Here is a 19,543-nt window from a genome sequence, read left to right as displayed (position 1 = left end):
CCCCATGTTCCCTGGTAGGAGTTCCCCTGGACGACCGCTCCCCACCCGTGGAGGCTGGCATCTGTTGTGATGACTAGAGGGAGATCTTGTGCCCAGAAAATCCCGTTTTCTAGGTTCGAATTGCTGAGCCACCAAGTTAGTGATTTTTTGGTCTCTGCATCTAAGAATATTTTCCTCTCTAGGGTTAATTGCGATCTGTTCCATTTGTCTAAGATGAATTTCTGGAGTGGTCTTAGATGGAACTGTGCCCAGGCAACTGCTGGAATGCAAGCGGACAGACTCCCTAGTACCTTCATGGCCTGTCTTATTGAACAGAATTTCTCCTTCTTGAACTTCCTCAAAGCTGTCTGAAGTTTTACTATCTTTTGAGGTGGTAGAAAGGATCTTTGGGAGACTGTGTCTAGAGTAATGCCCAGAAAAACTTTCCGTTTGGATGGGATTAAATCCGATTTTTTCCAATTGATGAGCCAACCTAGGCTCTGTAGATGATCCAGGACTAACCCGAGATGGATTCCCATGGTCTCTATGTTGTCCGCCACTACCAGTAGGTCGTCCAGATAGGGGATCACACAAATTGCCTTTTCTCTCAAGGTTGTCAAGGCTTCCACCATTATTTTGGTAAAAACCCTTGGGGCAGAAGAGATCCCGAAGGGGAGACACCTGAACTGGAAATGCTGAATGTTTCCCTCCAATTCTATTGCGAACCTTAGGAATTCCCTTGATGACCTGTGAATTGGGACGTGATAATAGGCGTCGCTTAAATCTATTGTGGCCATCACTGCATCCTTTTTTAAGAGTTTCACTGCTGACTTCAGGGTCTCCATTTTGAATTTTTGATATCTTACGTATTTGTTTAGATGTTTCAGATTTATAATTACCCTGGATTTCCCGTTTGGTTTCTTTATAATGAAGAGGCGGGAATAGAATCCCAGTCCTGTCTGATTTTTCGGGACGGGCTCTATGGCGTCCAAGGTTAATAGGTTTTTTATGTCGTTTTTTAAAGTCGCAGTTTGAGATGGGGGAAGGGTAGTGATCACATATTTCTGTGGAGGGGAAGAGAGAAGATCTATCAGATAACCCTCTTGTATAATACTTAAGATCCACCGGCTGTTTGTTACATGCTCCCAAGATCTTAGAAAGGAGCTGAGTCTTCCCCCCACTGGTATGGCGTCATTGTTTGTTGTTGGATGAGGAGGCTTCGGCCCGATTTGGGTTGAAGAGGAAGCTTCTCCCCCTGCCTCCCTTCGCATAGCTCCACCTCCCAGTCTTCCCTTTATCTTTTTTATTTTCGGGTTGAAAAAATCGGTCACGAAAGGGCTGCCTTTTTTGTTTATATCTTTCCTCTGGAAACCCTCTTTTTTTATTTGTCGCGTTGTCTAGGATTTTATCTAGATCTTCTCCGAAAACGTACTGACCGTGGAAGGGGAGTGCGATTAATTTATTTTTAGATGTGATATCTCCTGACCACGCTTTAAGCCATAGTGCCCTTCTCGCTGTATTTGAGAGAACAGCTGTACGGGCGGACAGTTTAACTGATTCAGCAGCTGCGTCTGCTAGAAAGGAGGTTGCCATCTTTAATAGAGGCAAGCTCTCTAGAATTTGATCCCGTGGTGTCTTATTGACCAGATGTATCTCTAGCTGGTCTAGCCAAAGGTTCAGTGTTCTGGCCACACATGTGGAGGCAACGCCCGGTTTGAGAAGGGCCGCCGTAGTCTCCCAGGTCTTTCGCAAGAGACTCTCCGCTTTCCTGTCTAGAGGATCTTTCAATTGTGCTGAGTCTTCAAACGGTAGGGCCGTATGTTTTGCTACCTTGGCCACTGGCGCGTCTACTTTGGGAATGGTCTCCCAATCCGTACAGTCCTCTTGGCTAAAGGGGTAGCGCCTCTTAATTCCTCTTGGGATAAAGGATCCTTTATCCGGTTTTTCCCATTCAGACCTAATTAATTTTTGGACACTATCAGGGACTGGAAAAACGGCCTTCTTCCTTTCACCTAGACCCCCAAAAATTTTCTGCTGGGTAGACCTAGGGGTTTTAGGCATCTCCATCTGAATGGTGGCCCTGATGGCCCTGATAAGTTCATCAATATCTTCAGGATTGAACAGGAAGCGCTTATATTCGCCCTCTTCATCTGAAGATGCCGGGTGTTTTTGGACAGATTCGGAGTCTGAGACCGCCAGCCCCTCAGAGTCGGAATCCAGGATAAGTGATTTAACACTACGGGCGTCCTGAGTGGGGGGAACTTTGGGGGGAGTAGGTTCTCTGGTAGTTAAGGCTAGCTGAACCTCTTCTTTTACCACTTTTCTAATGTCTTCAATTAGACTAGAAGACTCAGACTTGATGACACTGGCAGTACATTCTTTACACAGGGGCTTGGATCCAGTGTTAGACAATCTTTTGCAGCAAATACCACATTTTCTAGTTTTTTTGGCTGCAGAAGCCGAATCCTTTTCTCCCTGAAATGGTAAGGGAGGAAAGGATGAGCAGACTGAACCCACCATACAAGGCATGTACCTGAGAATAGGTTACTCACTGTCCCAGGGTTTGATGCAGGCTCGGTTCCAGAGCCCGGCGTGAGGGGGGTGCTCATCTTGACTCCCGACCGCTTCAGAGATGCTTCACCAAAATATGTGAGCCGCGCTATGCAGGGCGCCGTTACACAGGTCCTGAGCGTTTTTATAGTGTCTCCATGTGCTTCTCATGCTGCAGGACCTGTGGCGCATGTTGATGACGTCAGCGCGCTTAGCTCCGCCCCCGGCGTCTGACGTCATCCGCCTGCCGGCCGGAAGGGACACATCACAGTGCCGATCCGCCGTGTTCCTCCTTCCCTCTGCATCAAGCCCTCCGGGACCGCTGCAGAGGGAATCTTCGCAGGGGCACTACCTATGTGCCCGAGCCCAGGCCTAACCAAACGGAGGAGGGAGAGCTGCACTGCAGATCCGACCTCGGCCCAGATGAAAAAAATAACTCCAGGTGAGCCCAAACGAGCTCCGTGCACCTCTCCTGCTTCCTATCCTGATGGGACAGGAAAAACACTGGTGATGTGAGGAGGGGGTGGGGGTTTTAACCTCTCTATGTTTTTCCTGTCCAATCAGAAGGAAGTCAATCTCAGGACTTGGTGTCATGGAGACGACTGGGGAAAAATATATACGCATTTCACTTCTGAAGGTATTTCTGTTGGAAGCGTATAGGGGCATATTTCTGTTGAAAGCGTATAGGGTGTATTTCTGTACAAGAAAAATATATACGCACTGCACTGTTGGTTATTTCTGGTGAAAGCGTATAGGAGCGTATTTCAGTCCAACAAGAAAATTATATACGCAATTTCACTTCTGCAGTTTCTGTTGAAAGCGTATAGTGGTGTATTTCAGTAAAAAAAAAGTAAAATATATAGGCACTGCACTGTTGCAGTTATTTCTGGTGAAAGCATATAGGGGCGTATTTCAGTCCAGCAAGAAAAATATATACGCATTTCACTTCTGCAGTTATTTCTGTTGAAAGCGTATAGGGGCGTATTTCAGTACAAGAAAAATATATACGCACTGCACTTTATTTCTGGTGAAAGTGTATAGGGGCGTAGTTCAGTACAGCAAGAAAAATATATACGCATTTCACTTCTGCAGTTATTTCTGGTGAAAGCAAATAGGACCATATTTCAGTACTACTAGAAAAATATATTCTCAGTGCATTTCTGCAGTTAATTGTGTTGAAAGCGTTTAGTGGACTATTTTAGTACAAAGAAAAATATATTTGTCGCTTTTAGGGGTGTTTTAATTTCCGTTTAATTTGTGTAGTTCAGCTACAAGTATGTCAGGCAGAGAAGTGCCAGGCCATGCACAGAGGAGTGGCAGAGGCCTGAATGTTTTGGGTGCAATCAGAGGTCGCAGCAGAGTAAGGGGCTGTGGCAGCAGGAGTCGCAGAGAGAGGCCTGAGCTCCCGGTGTCATCTAGCGGTCGTGTCTTGACCAGCAACCCAGCGGTTCTTGATTGGTTAACTCAGTCATCCCAAGTGACATCAGACACCCCCAGCCAACAGTCGGTGGGTTCGTCAGAAACAACTCTTAGTTGGCATGGCCCGGGAGCAAGCCCTGTGCCCTCACATGTCCTCAACCTGCCTCTGTACTTCGCTGTTCCCTCATCCACAGAAGTATTGTATGCTGTGGGCTCATCTCCACTATACAGCGAGGACGAGCTGCTAGAGAACAGGCAGCAGCTACTGCCCAGCCAAGATCTGGAGGAGACATCAGCCGCTTCCTCCACTAGGCGGGCTAGTAGTAAGGAGGAGAGTGGTTCAGGAGCTTGTGTTGCGAGCGTTCAGGCTCCTGACCCAGAGACCATTGAGGAGGACATCAGTGACGTGCAGACACTACTTGATGATTGAGCCGGGTGCAGAAGGGGCTTCATCATCAGGAGAAGAGGGTGGCAGCTTGCCTGTAAGGCAGCATTTGAGCCAGCTGCGTGGCTGGGAGTCAGCAGGGTGGCAGCAGTTGCAAGTCGGGAGCCAAACGTGCCCGGGGTAGACCACCTGCTTTGCAGCAGCCTACCTGCCTGGGAAGTAGTGGTGCAGGAGTTCACAGAGGTAGCAGTCAATCAGTGCGGGCTGTTGGGGGGGAATCACCTACTCGGCGGTGTGGCAGTTTTTTTATTAAGCTGACAGAGGAAGTTAACGTGGCCACGTGTAGAATATGTAGGCAGAAGGTTAAGCGTGGCCAGGGTGCCAATGTTGGCACTACAGCCCTGCGTCAACATATGCAGTGTTGCCATGCAGTGGCCTGGGAGAACCGTGGCTCTGATGTGGTGGTCCAGCCTGCCGCAGCTACCGCTGCATCATTCATTGGCACACACCCGGTTTCAGCCAGTCAAGGCTTCACCACCTCAGGCGAAGGGAGCTGTCTGTCATTCCCATCTTCTGCTGGTCCAGATGCTCCTACTCCTCGTCAGTCATTCCGTCAGCAATCGATCACCCACGCGATTGCCAAAAGACAGCAGTATGTGTGCACGCATCCAAAGGTGCAGAAGCTGAACATGCTCCTGTCCAAGTTGCTGGTGATGCAGTCCCTACCTTTCCAAGTGGTGGACTTTGCAGCTTTCAGAGAACTGATGGCTTGTGCCGAGCCGAGGTGGAGAGTCCCAAGCAATCATTTCTTTGCCAAAAAGGCAGTACCAGCCCTGTACACAAACTACATATTGGCATAGTATTAAAAAGCAGGAAGTGCTGAACCCCATATGCAGTGGTGCATCTATACAGGGGGGGCAGATCCTGCACTTGTGGTCCGCTGCTAATGACTATCCCCAGCAAAAATGCATACAATGGAGGATGCCTGCAGTGGACCACAAGTACCACAATGGACATCCTACACAGGATAGAAAATGTGTGGATGTGATAAACAGTAAAAATAATATATAAAAAACAAAGACAGGTGCACTATGCGGTCTTACTAATCCTCATACTGGTGTAAAATTGAGAGATTTGCCAACATATCCTACTTGGAGGACATGTCTGAGCCCGAGCACTGTGCCAAGGTTTCTCAAGTAGCTCGGGACCTAACGTTAAACCTACCTGGGCCGTATGGGCAATACCAGGAGCCAGTGGGCGAATTACAGGATCGCAAGGTCCGACCCACAGCAATCTCCCATTAACCTCCAGCATGTGACCATGCATACAATGGTAGGGGGGAGAGAGCTCTGAGCCCCACCCAAGACTGATTTAGCCCGGGCTATCCTGTGTAGGATTTCCATTGTGGTACTGTGGTCAGCAGCGGACCAGAAGTGCAGGATCTGCCCTCCTGTATAGATGCACCCTGCTTTTTAATACCACGCCAATCTGTAGTTTGTATATAGAATTTTTGGGCGGTGTAGAAACTCCTAGTCTGAATGTGCCTTTATTTCCATCCACAGGCAGCATTCTGGTGCACATGTGAGGCCCAGGCTATATTAGCCAGTCTTGGGTTGGGCTCAGAGCTTCTTCCCTCCTCCCATTTTATGCATGGTCTCATGCTGGAGGTTACTTGGAGATTGCTGTGAGTCGGACCTTGAGCTCCTGTAATTCGCCCACTGGCTCCTGGTATTGGCCATACGGCCCAGGTAGGTTTAGCGTCAGGTCCTGAGCTACTTGAAAATCTTGGCACAGTGCTCGGGCTCAGACATGTCCTCCAAGTAGGATATGTTGGCTAATCTCTCAATTTTACACCTGTATGAGGGTTAGTAAGACACCATAGTGCACCTGTCTTTGTTTTTGTTATATTATCAGTAGGGTTTAGCAAACCCGAACTGTAAAGTTCAGGTGCGTACCGAACTTTAGGATTTTTGGACCCCGAACCTGAACATTTCAGTAAAAGTTCAGGTTTGTTGTTCGGCGATTTCTTGGCGCTTTTTGAAAGGCTGCCGATCAACAAGCGTTTAACTGTGTGACCTTAGAAGCCATCACAGCAGTGGCGTAGGGATCGCCATAGCAAACATAGCAGTGGCTATGGGGCCCTACGCCACTGGGGTCCCGTCTGGACTGCATTTTTTATTTTTTTTATTAACACAGACAGGCAGCCAGGCCCGACCGCCTGCCCAGTGTAGTGGGCGGGGCTTGGGCGGTCCGCGGCTCGGGCCTGGCTGAGGGGAGTAGTCACTGTCAGGTCAGGACTGGAGCAGGTGGGGGCCCGGGGCGCACTGCCACACAAGCAGAAGATGAGGTAGGCGGTGGAGAGGGGGCCGGAACGGGGGCGTACCTGTGGGTTGGCCACTCTGTGAGCTGGTCTGCTGTAGACTAGTGTGAAGGACCTGCGAGGATGTCACAGTCATGTGATCAATTACAAGAGGGGCGGCGTTTAGTGTGGAGGCGGAGCCCGGAGGGGATACTAAAGACTGTGAGTGGAGGACCTGTGGTGATGTCACCCGGAGGCGGAGCCAGGCACCAGCACCACAGGGCACGAAAGATTATTTCCTCCTACGCCTCCTCACACAGCCAGGGAAAAGAGCTCGGGAGCCTCAGCCTTGAGTGAGACTTGCAGAAGGAGGGGCCGGGTCCCAGGAAAATAGCCCGATCATTGCCTCCTCCTTCTGCAGTCCTCTGTGCTCCTGACATGCCCCACGTTCTTCTGTGATCACCAGAGGGTGACCACTCAGTGTGTCCTGCTTGCTGCTGGCCTGTCTTCAAACCAGTATGTAAGGTAGATAAGGTCCTTTTTTTTTTTTTTTTTTCTTCTTTTGTCCAGTTGTTTCATTTTAACCCCTTGAGGCTCATCCATGTCACAGTGACTGAGCTTTTTCCATTAGCCAAATAGTGAGTCTCAGCCAGCACCACTCCCCTCCCATGATGTCCCATTTACTTATAATTAGGACACGCTGTAAGATTTAGGCCGAATGCACACGGCCGTTTTTCACGGCCGTGAGCGATCCGTGGAACCGCGGCCTGGATTCCTGCTGAGAGCAGGAGCGCACGGCGTCATTGGTTGCTATGACGCCGTGCGCTCCCTGCTGCCGCCACAGTACAGTAATACACTGGTATAGATCATACCAGTGTATTACTGTACTGTGGCGGCAGCAGGGAGAGCACGGCGTCATAGCAACCAATGACGCCGTGCGCTCCTGCTCTCAGCAGGAATCCAGGCCGCGGTTCCACGGATCGCTCACGGCCGTGAAAAACGGCCGTGTGCATTCGGCCTTAGCATGGAGAAGTAGTACTTGTCATGCTAAATCTTTAGAGCGTGTCCTTAGTAGGTGTTGTCAGTAGTTACTGTCACTCAGCGCTGCTGTCACCACCAAGTATCGCTGATGACCCACCTTTAGGGTCCAGTCACACGACCGGAATTCTGGGTCTGCCTCCGTGCCACAATTTTGCGTAATGTGTGCGGGCCCATGCAGGCAGTGTTGTGCTCCACTCACTATGCTGTGCTGAGACAATGTATGGAGCGGACTGCGGCGGTGAGCCTGCCCCATACACAGCAGGTGCTGTGACGATCTCACCATCGTATAAGTGTCTGTCCATATGTGTGTCCCTGTCCCGGTGTGTGTGTGTGTGTCTCTCCCTGTGTGTCACCATCACCATGCCCACAGTGTTCCTATGTCTTGACGCAGCTGCATCAGACATTCTGTGCGGGGGAAGAAGAAGATGGAAGAGGAGGCAGCGCCGCCAGCATGGAGTCCCATGGGAGAGGCACAGGGAGGCACATTAAGGACGTAGGTAACACTACCACACGATCTACACTAGTGTTATCTGTGGTTTTACATAGGACTGCAGGTAACACTACCACATTATCAGCTCTAGCGTTATCTGTGGTTTTTACATAGGACTGCAGGTAACACTACCACATTATCAGCTCTAGTGTTATCTGTAGTTTTACATAGGACTGCAGGTAACACTACTAAATTTTCTGTACTCAGATAGCCAGTACTGTGTTATCTGTGTTGTTACATAGGGCTGAAGGTGATATCTACTACATTATCTATACTCAGAGAGTTATCACTATGTAAGGGGGCCCACTGAGACTTTATCGCCCAAGGGCCCACAAGGACGGATCCGGCATTTTTCCCCATAGGAATGTATTAGTGTCGGATCTGTCCTTCCGGCCTGCACATGCGCAGACCGGTAAAAATGTGAAAATAAATACAAGACGGATCCGTTCTTGCAATGCATTTGTGAGACGGATCCGCATCTGGATCCGTCTCACAAATGCTTTCAGTCACATCAAAATCAGCGTATCCGGCGGGCAGTTGCGATGACGGAACTGCCCGCCGGATCACACTGCCGCAAGTGTGAAAGTAGCCTAGGTGGCTGTTTCTTCGCCAAAATGCCATTAACCATTACCACACCACACTATTAAATAATGCAGCTGCGCCTGCCAGGCTTCAGCAGGTATATGTGTGAATAGGGAAGATGCGGATATCCGGCTGTACCTCACAGGTACAGCCAGATCTCAGTATCTTCCCTAATCCATATTCACACATATACCTGCTCAAGCCTGGCAGGCGCAGCTGCATTATTTAAAGGGGGGGGGGCATAATTTTTTTTTGCTATGTGGCCCAGTCATTTCTAGCTACGCCCCTGCATCACAGCCATACGTACTAATGGCATGGCTGTGATTGGCCAGTGGAGCATGTGACCCAGCCTCTATATAAGCTGGAGTCACGTAGCGCTGCCACTCTGCTGTTCTTAGTGTAGGGCGAGGATGCTGCTGTGAGGGAGAGAATAGGTCAGAATCTGTGATCAGAACTCCAATTGAACTCGGCGATCTACATAGATTTAGTTGTGTGGGTGCAGTGCACAATCTTTTTACCCTGCCCTGAGCCCAGTGACAGAAAAAAATAACTTTTATCCGTCTGTTAGGTGAGGGGCGGCAGCCATTTTATGCAAGCTCAGTGCACCAGCACTGCATCTGAGCTTTTGTGACATTCAAATCCAAGCTTGAAATACTGCACTAATAATCTGTTTGTTTGTTTTTAAAACACCCTTTTTTGGCAATTGACTAATCCTGCAAAGGCACCAGATGTTGTATGTGTGCAATTTAACCACCTCAGCCCCCCTAGCTTAACCCTTTCATGACCAAGGGTCATTGATGCCCTTAGTGTCCAGGTCAAAATTTACAAATCTGACATGCGTCAGTTTATGTGGTAATAGCTTTGGAACACTTTTACTTATCCAAGCCATTCTGAGATTGTTTTCTCGTGACTAGGGATGAGCGAACCCGAGCTGTATTTTTGTAAAAGTCTGGGTTCGGGTTCGGTGTTCGGCCCTCTCTTGGCGCTTTTTGAAAGGCTGCAAAGCAGCCAATCAACAAGCGTCATACTACTTGCCCCAAGAGGCCATCACAGCCATGACTACTATTGGCATGGCTGTGATTGGCCAGTGCAGCATGTGACCCAGCCTCTATATAAGCTAGAGTCACGTAGCGCCGCACGTCACTCTGCTCTGATCAGTGTAGGGATAGGATGCAGCTGCTGCTGTTAGGGCGAGATTAGGCAGTGATTTACTTACTGAAGTGATCGATGTACAGCTGTGTATCATACAACCTCTGCTATTCAATTGCTCACTGTTTTAAGACTGCCCAGAGAGTTTTTCAGTCACTTTTTTCTGGGGTGATCGGCGGCCATTTTGTGTCTTGTGGTGCGCCAGCACAAGCTGCCACCAAGTCCATTTTTAACCATCAATAGTGTGTTTTTTTTTTTTGCTATATCCTACATCAGGGCTTGGCTGTGCTTGCTATTTTATTGAGGGGTAAAATACAATTGCCAAAATAGCAGTACCCTAAATCTGGTGTTTCAGCTGTGGCTAGCCAATTGTAATACTGTCTGCTGTCTGCCGAAGCACAGTTTTTGTTCTGGGTTGAATACAATTCCCAACTTAGCAATTCCCTAAATCAGTGGTTTCTGCTGTATCAGGCCAAGTTTAAATTTATCCATAAAAGGGTATATTAGATTGAAGGTGCTGATAGGGTCATCCTCAATAACTTCACACGCTACCGTGCATTTCCAAGTCTAATTCTGTCCGTAAAATGGATACCTGTCATCCAGGGCCTAAATACTAGGCCTACAATTTATATTCAGCTAAATCTGTCGTTATTGCTGTGCCTGTATTAGTGTAATACGGTACCTAAATAGATAGCCAGATAGTGTTAGGTGCCTGTAAAAAAAAGGCCTGAATTTGAATTCAATACATTGGGCCAAATAATTTGACTTTCAGAATTCGGAGGAAGAGGCAGTGGTGAGACCGAGCCAACAGCGTAGCAAAAGAGGGAGCAGTGGGCAAAAGCAGAACACCCGCCGCCAAGAGAGTCCGTCTGCTACTGGCCACCGCCATCTGGGACCGAGCACCCCAAAGGCAGCTTCAAGGAGTTCCCTGGCGTGGCAGTTCTTCAAGCAATGTGCTGACGACAAGACCCGAGTGGTTTGCACGCTGTGCCATCAGAGCCTGAAGCAAGGCATTAACGTTCTGAACCTTAGCACAACCTGCATGACCAGGCACCTGCATGCAAAGCATGAACTGCAGTGGAGTAAACACCTTAAAAACAAGGAACTCACTCAGGCTCTCCCTGCTACCTCTTCTGCTGCTGCCGCCTCGGCCTCTTCCTCCGCCTCTGGAGGAACGTTGGCACCTGCCGCCCAGCAAACATGGGATGTACCACCAACACCACCACCTCCGTCACCAAGCATCTCAACCATGTCACACGGCAGCGTTCAGCTCTCCATCTCACAAACATTTGAGAGAAAGCGTAAATTCCCACCTAGCCACCCTCGATCCCTGGCCCTGAATGCCAGCATTTCTAAACTACTGGCCTATGAAATGCTGTCATTCAGGCTGGTGGACACAGACAGCTTCAAACAGCTCATGTCGCTTGCTGTCCCACAGTATGTTGTTCCCAGCCGGCACTACTTCTCCAAGAGAGCCGTGCCTTCCCTGCACAACCAAGTATCCGATAAAATCAAGTGTGCACTGCTCAAAACCATCTGTGGCAAGGTCCACCTAACCACAGATACGTGGACCAGTAAGCACGGCCAGGGACGCTATATCTCTCTAACTGCACACTGGGTAAATGTAGTGGCGGCTGGGCCCCAGGCGGAGAGCTGTTTGGCGCACGTCCTTCCGCCGCCAAGGATCGCAGGGCAACATTCTTTGCCTCCTGTTGCCGCCTCCTCCTACTCGGCTTCCTCCTCCTCTTCTTCCACCTGCTCATCCAGTCAGCCACACACCTTCACCACCAACTTCAGCACAGCCCGGGGTAAACATCAGCAGGCCATTCTGAAACTCATATGTTTGGGGGACAGGCCCCACACCGCACAGGAGTTGTGGCGGGGTATAGAACAACAGACCGACGAGTGGTTTCTTCCGGTGAGCCTCAAGCCCGGCTTGGTGGTGTGCGATAATGGGCGAAATCTCGTTGCAGCTCTGGGACTAGCCGGTTTGACGCACATCCCTTGCCTGGCGCATGTGCTGAATTTGGTGGTGCAGAAGTTCATTCACAACTACCCCGACATGTCAGAGCTGCTGCATAAAGTGCGGGCCGTCTGTGCGCGCTTCCGGCGTTCACATCCTGCCGCTGCTCGCCTGTCTGCGCTACAGCGTAACTTCGGCCTTCCCGCTCACCGCCTCATATGCCACGTGCCCACCAGTTGGAACTCCACCTTGCACATGCTGGACAGACTGTGCGAGCAGCAGCAGGCCATAGTGGAGTTTCAGCTGCAGCACGCACGGGTCAGTCGCACTGCGGAACAGCACCACTTCACCACAAATGACTGGGCCTCCATGCGAGACCTGTGTGCCCTGTTGCGCTGTTTCGAGTACTCCACCAACATGGCTAGTGGCGATGACGCCGTTATCAGCATTACAATACCACTTCTATGTCTCCTTGAGAAAACACTTAGGGCGATGATGGAAGAGGAGGTGGCCCAGGAGGAGGAGGAGGAGGAGGAAGAGGGGTCATTTTTAGCACTTTCAGGCCAGTTTCTTCGAAGTGACTCAGAGGGAGGTTTTTTGCAACAGCAGAGGCCAGGTACAAATGTGGCTAGCCAGGGCCCTCTACTGGAGGACGAGGAGGTGCATGAGGATGAAGCATGTTCACAGCGGGGTGGCACCCAACGCAGCTCGGGCCCATCACTGGTGCGTGGCTGGGGGGAAACGCAGGACGATGACGATACGCCTCCCACAGAGGACAGCTTGTCCTTACCTCTGGGCAGCCTGGCACACATGAGCGACTACATGCTGCAGTGCCAGCGCAACGACAGCAGAGTTGCCCACATTTTAACGTGTGCGGACTACTGGGTTGCCACCCTGCTGGATCCCCGGTACAAAGACAATGTGCCCACCTTACTTCTGCACTGGAGCGTGATAGGAAGATGCGCGAGTACAAGCGCAAATTGGTAGACGCACTACTGAGAGCATTCCCAAATGTCACAGGGGAACCAGTGGAAGCCCAAGGCGAAGGCAGAGGAGGAGCAAGAGGTCGCCAACGCAGCTGTGTCACGGCCAGCTCCTCTGAGGGCAGGGTTAGCATGGCAGAGATGTGGAAAAGTTTTGTCACCACGCCACAGCTAACTGCACCACCATTTGAGACGGAACGTGTTAGCAGGAGGCAACATTTCACTAACATGGTGGAACAGTACCTGTGCACACCCCTCCACGTACTGACTGATGGTTCGGCCCCATTCAACTTCTGGGTCTCCAAATTGTCCACGTGGCCAGAGCTAGCCTTTTATGCCTTGGAGGTGCTGGCCTGCCCGGCGGCCAGCGTTTTGTCTGAACGTGTATTCAGCACGGCAGGGGGCATCATTACAGACAAACGCAGCCGCCTGTCTACAGCCAATGTGGACGAGCTGACGTTCATAAAAATGAACCAAGCATGGATCCCACAGGACCTGTCCATCCCTTGTGCAGATTAAACATTTATAACTACCTCCCCTTAACTATATATTATTGTACTCCAGGGCACTTCCTCATTCAATCCTTTTTTTATTTTAATTTTACCATTATATTGCGGGGCAACCCAAAGTTGAATGAACCTCTCCTCTGTCTGGGTGCCGGGGCCTAAAAATATCTGACAGTGGCCTGTTCCAGTGTTGGGTGACATGAAGCCTGATTCTCTGCTATGGGACCTCTCTCCTCTGTCTGGGTGCCGGGGCCTAAAAATATCTGACAGTGGCCTGTTCCAGTGTTGGGTGACATGAAGCCTGATTCTCTGCTATGACATGAAGCCTGATTCTCTGCTATGGGACCTCTCTCCTCTGTCTGGGTGCCGGGGCCTAAAAATATCTGACAGTGGCCTGTTCCAGTGTTGGGTGACATGAAGCCTGATTCTCTGCTATGACATGAAGCCTGATTCTCTGCTATGGGACCTCTCTCCTCTGTCTGGGTGCCGGGGCCTAAAAATATTTGACAGTGGCCTGTTCCAGTGGTGGGTGCCGTGAAACCTGATTCTCTGCTATGACATGAAGCCTGATCAGGGCCGGGCCGACACAGAGGCTGGGGAGGCTCCAGCCTCAGCCTGGGGTGGGCGGAAAAACAACTCTCCCTCTCCCTCTCGTTCACTCTAAGCTGCGCTTGTAGATAGGAGCAGGAGGCTGCTGATTGGCCAGTATCAGCTAGCTGCCCTGCCATTGGTCCATCCTTTCACACCCCCTTCTCTCTGGAGATGAACACAGCAGGAGGTTGTGAAGCCTGCGTTCTCACAGTGGATCATGTGACCATGAAGGAGCATGTGACCAGTGACGTCACAGACCTCCTTCTAACAAATCCATTCTAGCATCTACCCAGCATGTATGGCACGACTCTGCTGAGCAAAGACCATGTGCCCAGGTGAGGTGACCACAGAAGTGCCCTGGCATCTGTCTGCTGCTGGAAGCTCAATGTGGAGCTTTATGAATGTAAAAACTAATACCCAAGAGGCTAAACAAAGCCCTGCTTGTCTGCTTCTGACCCTAATCTTAACACATAACATTCATTTGATTGCAATTTACTCTAACACCTAAAGGGATTTTTTTTAAAGCCTGCTGTTTCTCTAGAAGATGACCTTATGCTGATAGTAGTGTTAAGAGTCTCAAAGGTCTGTAAAAATAGGGTAACTGCTTTTATAGACCCTTGAGACTCTATTAACACTACTATAAACATAAGGTCACCTAGAGAAAGAGCAAGTTTTTTAAATTATCTTTTTCCTTTAGGTGTTAAAACATAACTTATTTGATTGCTTGAACACCTAAAGGAAATCAAATTAAAAACCTGCTGTGTCTCTAGATCAGTGTTTCCCAACCAGTGTGCCTCCAGCTGTTGCAAAACTACAACTCCCAGCATGCCCGCACAGCCAAAGGCTGTCCAGGCATTCTGGGAGTTGTAGTTTTGCAACAGCTGGAGGCACACTGGTTGGGAAACACTGCTCTAGATGACCTTATGTCGATAGCAGTGGTAATAGAGTCTGAAAGGTCTATAGAAGCAGTTACCCTATTTTTACAGACCTTTGAGGCTCTATTAACACTACTATCAACATAAGGTCATCTAGAGACACAGCAGGTTTTTAAAAAGATTTTTCCTTTAGGTGTTACAGCAATCAAATGAAAGTTATGTTATAACACCTAAAGGAAAAACATAATTAAAAAAACATGCTGTTTCTCTAAATGACCTGATGTTGATAGTAGTGTTAATAGAGTCTCAAAGGTTTGTAAAAAAAAAGTGTACCTGCTTCTATAGACCTTTGAGACTATTACCATGACTTTTAGCATAAGATCATCTGGAGAAACATCAGGTTTAAAAAAAAAAAAAAAAATTTCTTTATGGGACGAACCTACATTTTGGCACACCCCCCCCCCCCCCTCCCCCAGGTGAGCTGAAGGGGGAGGGGGGGTCGGGGGCGCCAAAATGTAGGTTCGCTTGTGTTGGTAAAAAACTTTGCATCGGCCCTGGGCGCAGGCAAGGGGGGGGGGGGGGGGGGCGCACTTGGGCAGCTCAGCCTCTGTTGGTGGTGGACCTTGTCCCAGCCCTGAGCCTGATTCTCTGCTATGACTTGAAGCCTGATTCTCTGCTATGACTTGAAGCCTGATTCTCTGCTATGACTTGAAGCCTGATTCTCTGCTATGACTTGAAGCCTGATTCTCTGCTATGACATGAAGCCTGATTCTCTGCTATGGGACCTCTCTCCTCTGCCTGGGTGTCGGGGCCTAAATATCTGACAATGGCCTGTTCCAGTGGTGGGTGACGTGAAGCCTGATTCTCTGCTATGACATGAAGCCTGATTCTCTGCTATGACATGAAGCCTGATTCCCTGCTATGACATGAAGCCTGATTTTCTGCTATGGGACCTCTCTCCTCTGTCTGGGTGCAGGGGCCTAAATATCTGACAATGGCCTGTTCCAGTGGTGGGTGACGTGAAGCCTGATTCTCTGCTATGACATGAAGCCTGATTCTCTGCTATGACATGAAGCCTGATTCTCTGCTATGGGCAAGAGAATGAAAACAGGGGTGGGTTTTATCTCACACGGAGGCGCCACTCTTTACTTAATCGATGGTATTGATAAAATTCACGATTGATTATATTGAAGTATCTTAAAATATTTTTTTAAATAAAAGTTTTAAAAGTATTTTACCAGAGTCACTATATCTGACGGGCTGGAAATTGATAGTTCAGCGGATTAAAACCACATGATGATGATGAATCAGTATATTTCCAACAGAGTCATATAGAACCACATCAGTGTAGTGAAACTTGGTTTGTACTTACTTCACCCAGGAGGAGAGATGGGGGATAAACTCAATACACCCCCAAACCCTTCCTCCTGCGCCTGGTTCGCTTCTAGAATGTCAGGAAAGAACAGCAGTCCTGTGGCTGGAGCTTCTTGTCAATTCCTTTATTTGGACAAAGTCAGGGTGGGGTGAGAAGGAGGCCCAACGCGTTTCGGGGATATATAAATCCCCTTCATCAGGAGCATATACAATAGGCGACAAACTGGCTTCTTTGTCCAAATAAAGGAATGAAGGGGATTTATATATCCCCGAAACGCGTTGGGCCTCCTTCTCACCCCACCCTGACTTTGTCCAAATAAAGGAATTGACAAGAAGCTCCAGCCACAGGACTGCTGTTCTTTCCTGACATTCTAGAAGCGAACCAGGCGCAGGAAGAAGGGTTTGGGGGTGTATTGAGTTTATCCCCCATCTCTCCTCCTGGGTGAAGTAAGTACAAACCAAGTTTCACTACACTGATGTGGTTCTATATGACTCTGTTGGAAATATACTGATTCATCATCATCATGTGGTTTTAATCCGCTGAACTATCAATTTCCAGCCCGTCAGATATAGTGACTCTGGTAAAATACTTTTAAAACTTTTATTTAAAAAAATATTTTAAGATACTTCAATATAATCAATCGTGAATTTTATCAATACCATCGATTAAGTAAAGAGTGGCGCCTCCGTGTGAGATAAACCCACCCCTGTTTTCATTCTCTTGTTCTTATTCTAGCCTAGGTATATTTTCCTAGCTAGGTTTATCCCACTGGCAGCCTTCTTATGTTCTTATCCTTTTTACTTGTACCAACTAATCTAAATATTGTAAAAATATATTTTTAGATAGAAAGAAACTATCTTTCTTCCGTGTCAGATCCACACCTTTGGCGCCCTGCGAGTTAGGTATCCTGACCTTCATTTTGAGAGCCAGGCGACTAACCCCCTTTCTTTTTTTCTCTCTTGTCCCTGATCTCTGCTATGGGACCCCTCTCCTCTGTCTGGGTGCCGGGGCCTAAAAATATCTGACAGTGGCCTGTTCCAGTGTTGGGTGACATGAAGCATGATTCTCTGCTATGACATGAAGCCTGATTCTCTGCTATGGGACCTCTCTCCTCTGTCTGGGTGCCGGGGCCTAAAAATATCTGACAATGGCCTGTTCCAGTGTTGGGTGACATGAAGCCTGATTCTCTGCTATGACTTGAAGCCTGATTCTCTGCTATGACTTGAAGCCTGATTCTCTGCTATGACTTGAAGCCTGATTCTCTGCTATGACTTGAAGCCTGATTCTCTGCTATGACTTGAAGCCTGATTCTCTGCTATGACTTGAAGCCTGATTCTCTGCTATGACATGAAGCCTGATTCTCTGCTATGGGACCTCTCTCCTCTGTCTGGGTGCCGGGGCCTAAATATCTGACAATGGCCTGTTCCAGTGGTGGGTGACGTGAAGCCTGATTCTCTGCTATGACATGCAGCCTGATTCTCTGCCATGAGACCTCTCTCCAATTGATATTAGTTAATTTTAATTTATTTTATTTTTATTTTAATTCATTTCCCTATCCACATTTGTTTGCAGGGGATTTACCTACATTTTGCTGCCTTTTGCAGCCCTCTAGCCCTTTCCTGGGCTATTTTACAGCCTTTTTAGTGCCGAAAAGTTCGGGTCCCCTTTGACTTCAATGGGGTTTGGGTTCGGGGCGAAGTTCGGGTCGAGTTCGGATCCCGAACCCGAACATTTCCGGGAAGTTCGGCCGAACTTCTCGAACCCGAACATCCAGGTGTTCGCTCAACTCTACTCGTGACACATTGTACTTCATGATAGTCATTTATTTGAGTCAAAATATTTCACCTTTATTTATGAAAAAATCCCAAATTTATCAAAAATTTAGAAAAATTCACAATTTTCCAAATTTTCTATTTCTCTGCTTCTAAAACAGAAAGTCATACCTAATAAAATATTTATTATTTAACATTCCCCATATGTCTACTTTATGTTGGCATCATTTTGGAAATGTCATTTTATTTTTTTAGGACGTTACAAGGCTTAGAAGTTTAGAAGCAATTCTTAAAATGTTTAAGAAAATTTCCAAAACCCACTTTTTAAGGACCAGTTCAGGTCTGAAGTCACTTTGTGGGGCCTACATAGTGGATACCCCCATAAATGACCCCATTGTAGAAACTACACCCCTCAAGTTACTCAAAACAGATTTTACAAACTTTGTTAACCCTTTAGGTGTTCCACAAGAATTAAAGGAAAATGGAGATGAAATTTCAAAATTTCACTTTTTTGGCAGATTTTCCATTTTATTAAATTTTTTTCTTTAACACATTGAGGGTTAACAGCCAAACAAAACTCAATATTTATTATTCTGATTCCGCGGTTTACAGAAACACCCCACATGTGGTCGTAAATTGCTGTACGGGCACACGGCAGGGCGCAGAAGGAAAGGAATGCCATACGGTTTTTGGAAGGCAGATTTTGCTGGATTGGTTTTCTGAACGCCATATGTTTTTTATTTTTCTGCCGATCGTCTTGTGCAGGGGCTCGTTTTTTGCAGAAAGTGTTGAGGTTTTAATTGGTACCATTTTTGGGTACATAGGATTTTTTGATCATTCATTATTACACTTTATGGGGCAAGGTGACCCAAAAATTGGCTGTTTTGGAACAGTTTTCATTTATTAATTTTTACAGCGTTCATCTGAGGAGTTAGGTCATGTGATAGTTTTATAGAGCAGATCGTTACACACGTGGCAATACCTAATATGTATACTTTTTCTTATTTATTTAAGTTTTACACAATAATAGCATTTCTGAAACCAAAAAAATGATGTTTTAGTGTCTCCATAGTCTGAGAGCCATAGCTTTTTTATTTTTTGGGCGATTGTCTTAAATAGGGTATCATTTTTTGCGGGATGAGGTGACGGTTTGATTGGTACTATTTTGGGGGTCATGAGCCTTTTTGATTGCTTGCTGTTGCACTTTTTGTGATGTAAGGTGACAAAAATAGCTTTTTTGGCACTGTTTTTTTAATTTTTTTTTATGGTGTTTATCGGACGGGGTCTATCATGTGATATATTTATAGAGACGGATGTTACGGATGCGGTGACACCTAATATGTGAATTTTATTTAATTTTATTTTTTACATTTTTTTTTTTTTTTTTTTCATTTTTATTATTTTCACTTTCTTTTTTTATCAAGTCCCTCTTGGATCATGAAGATCCAGTGGGGCTGATGGCTGTACTATACTTTGCAATGCTCTTGCATTGCAAAGTATAATACTATTAGATGCCCTGTAATGCCCTGTAGGTGGCAACCATGGCAACCATCGGGTGCTGCAATCACAGCGCTGCAGCCCCGA

General features: G+C 47.7%; 1 protein-coding gene across 1 annotated transcript; it reads right to left on the bottom strand.

The window, feature by feature from the left end:
• Positions 1-1,008: 1,008 nt before the first annotated feature.
• On the bottom strand, positions 1,009-2,956 carry LOC120979548 (lamina-associated polypeptide 2, isoforms alpha/zeta-like). Its single transcript, XM_040408352.1, has 2 exons — positions 2,532-2,956; positions 1,009-2,454 (listed from the first exon to the last, which is right to left on the bottom strand). The coding sequence occupies exons 1-2, from the start codon at positions 2,586-2,588 to the stop codon at positions 1,171-1,173; spliced, it is 1,341 nt and encodes a 446-aa protein (XP_040264286.1). The 5' UTR covers positions 2,589-2,956; the 3' UTR covers positions 1,009-1,170.
• Between the last annotated feature and the right edge of the window lie 16,587 nt (positions 2,957-19,543).

The sequence above is a fragment of the Bufo bufo genome, chromosome 9 (genome assembly GCF_905171765.1).
Source record: "Bufo bufo chromosome 9, aBufBuf1.1, whole genome shotgun sequence".
Taxonomy (NCBI): Eukaryota; Metazoa; Chordata; class Amphibia; order Anura; family Bufonidae; genus Bufo; species Bufo bufo.
Note: the sequence above shows the minus strand (reverse complement) of the source record. Positions and strands in the feature narration are given on the sequence as shown.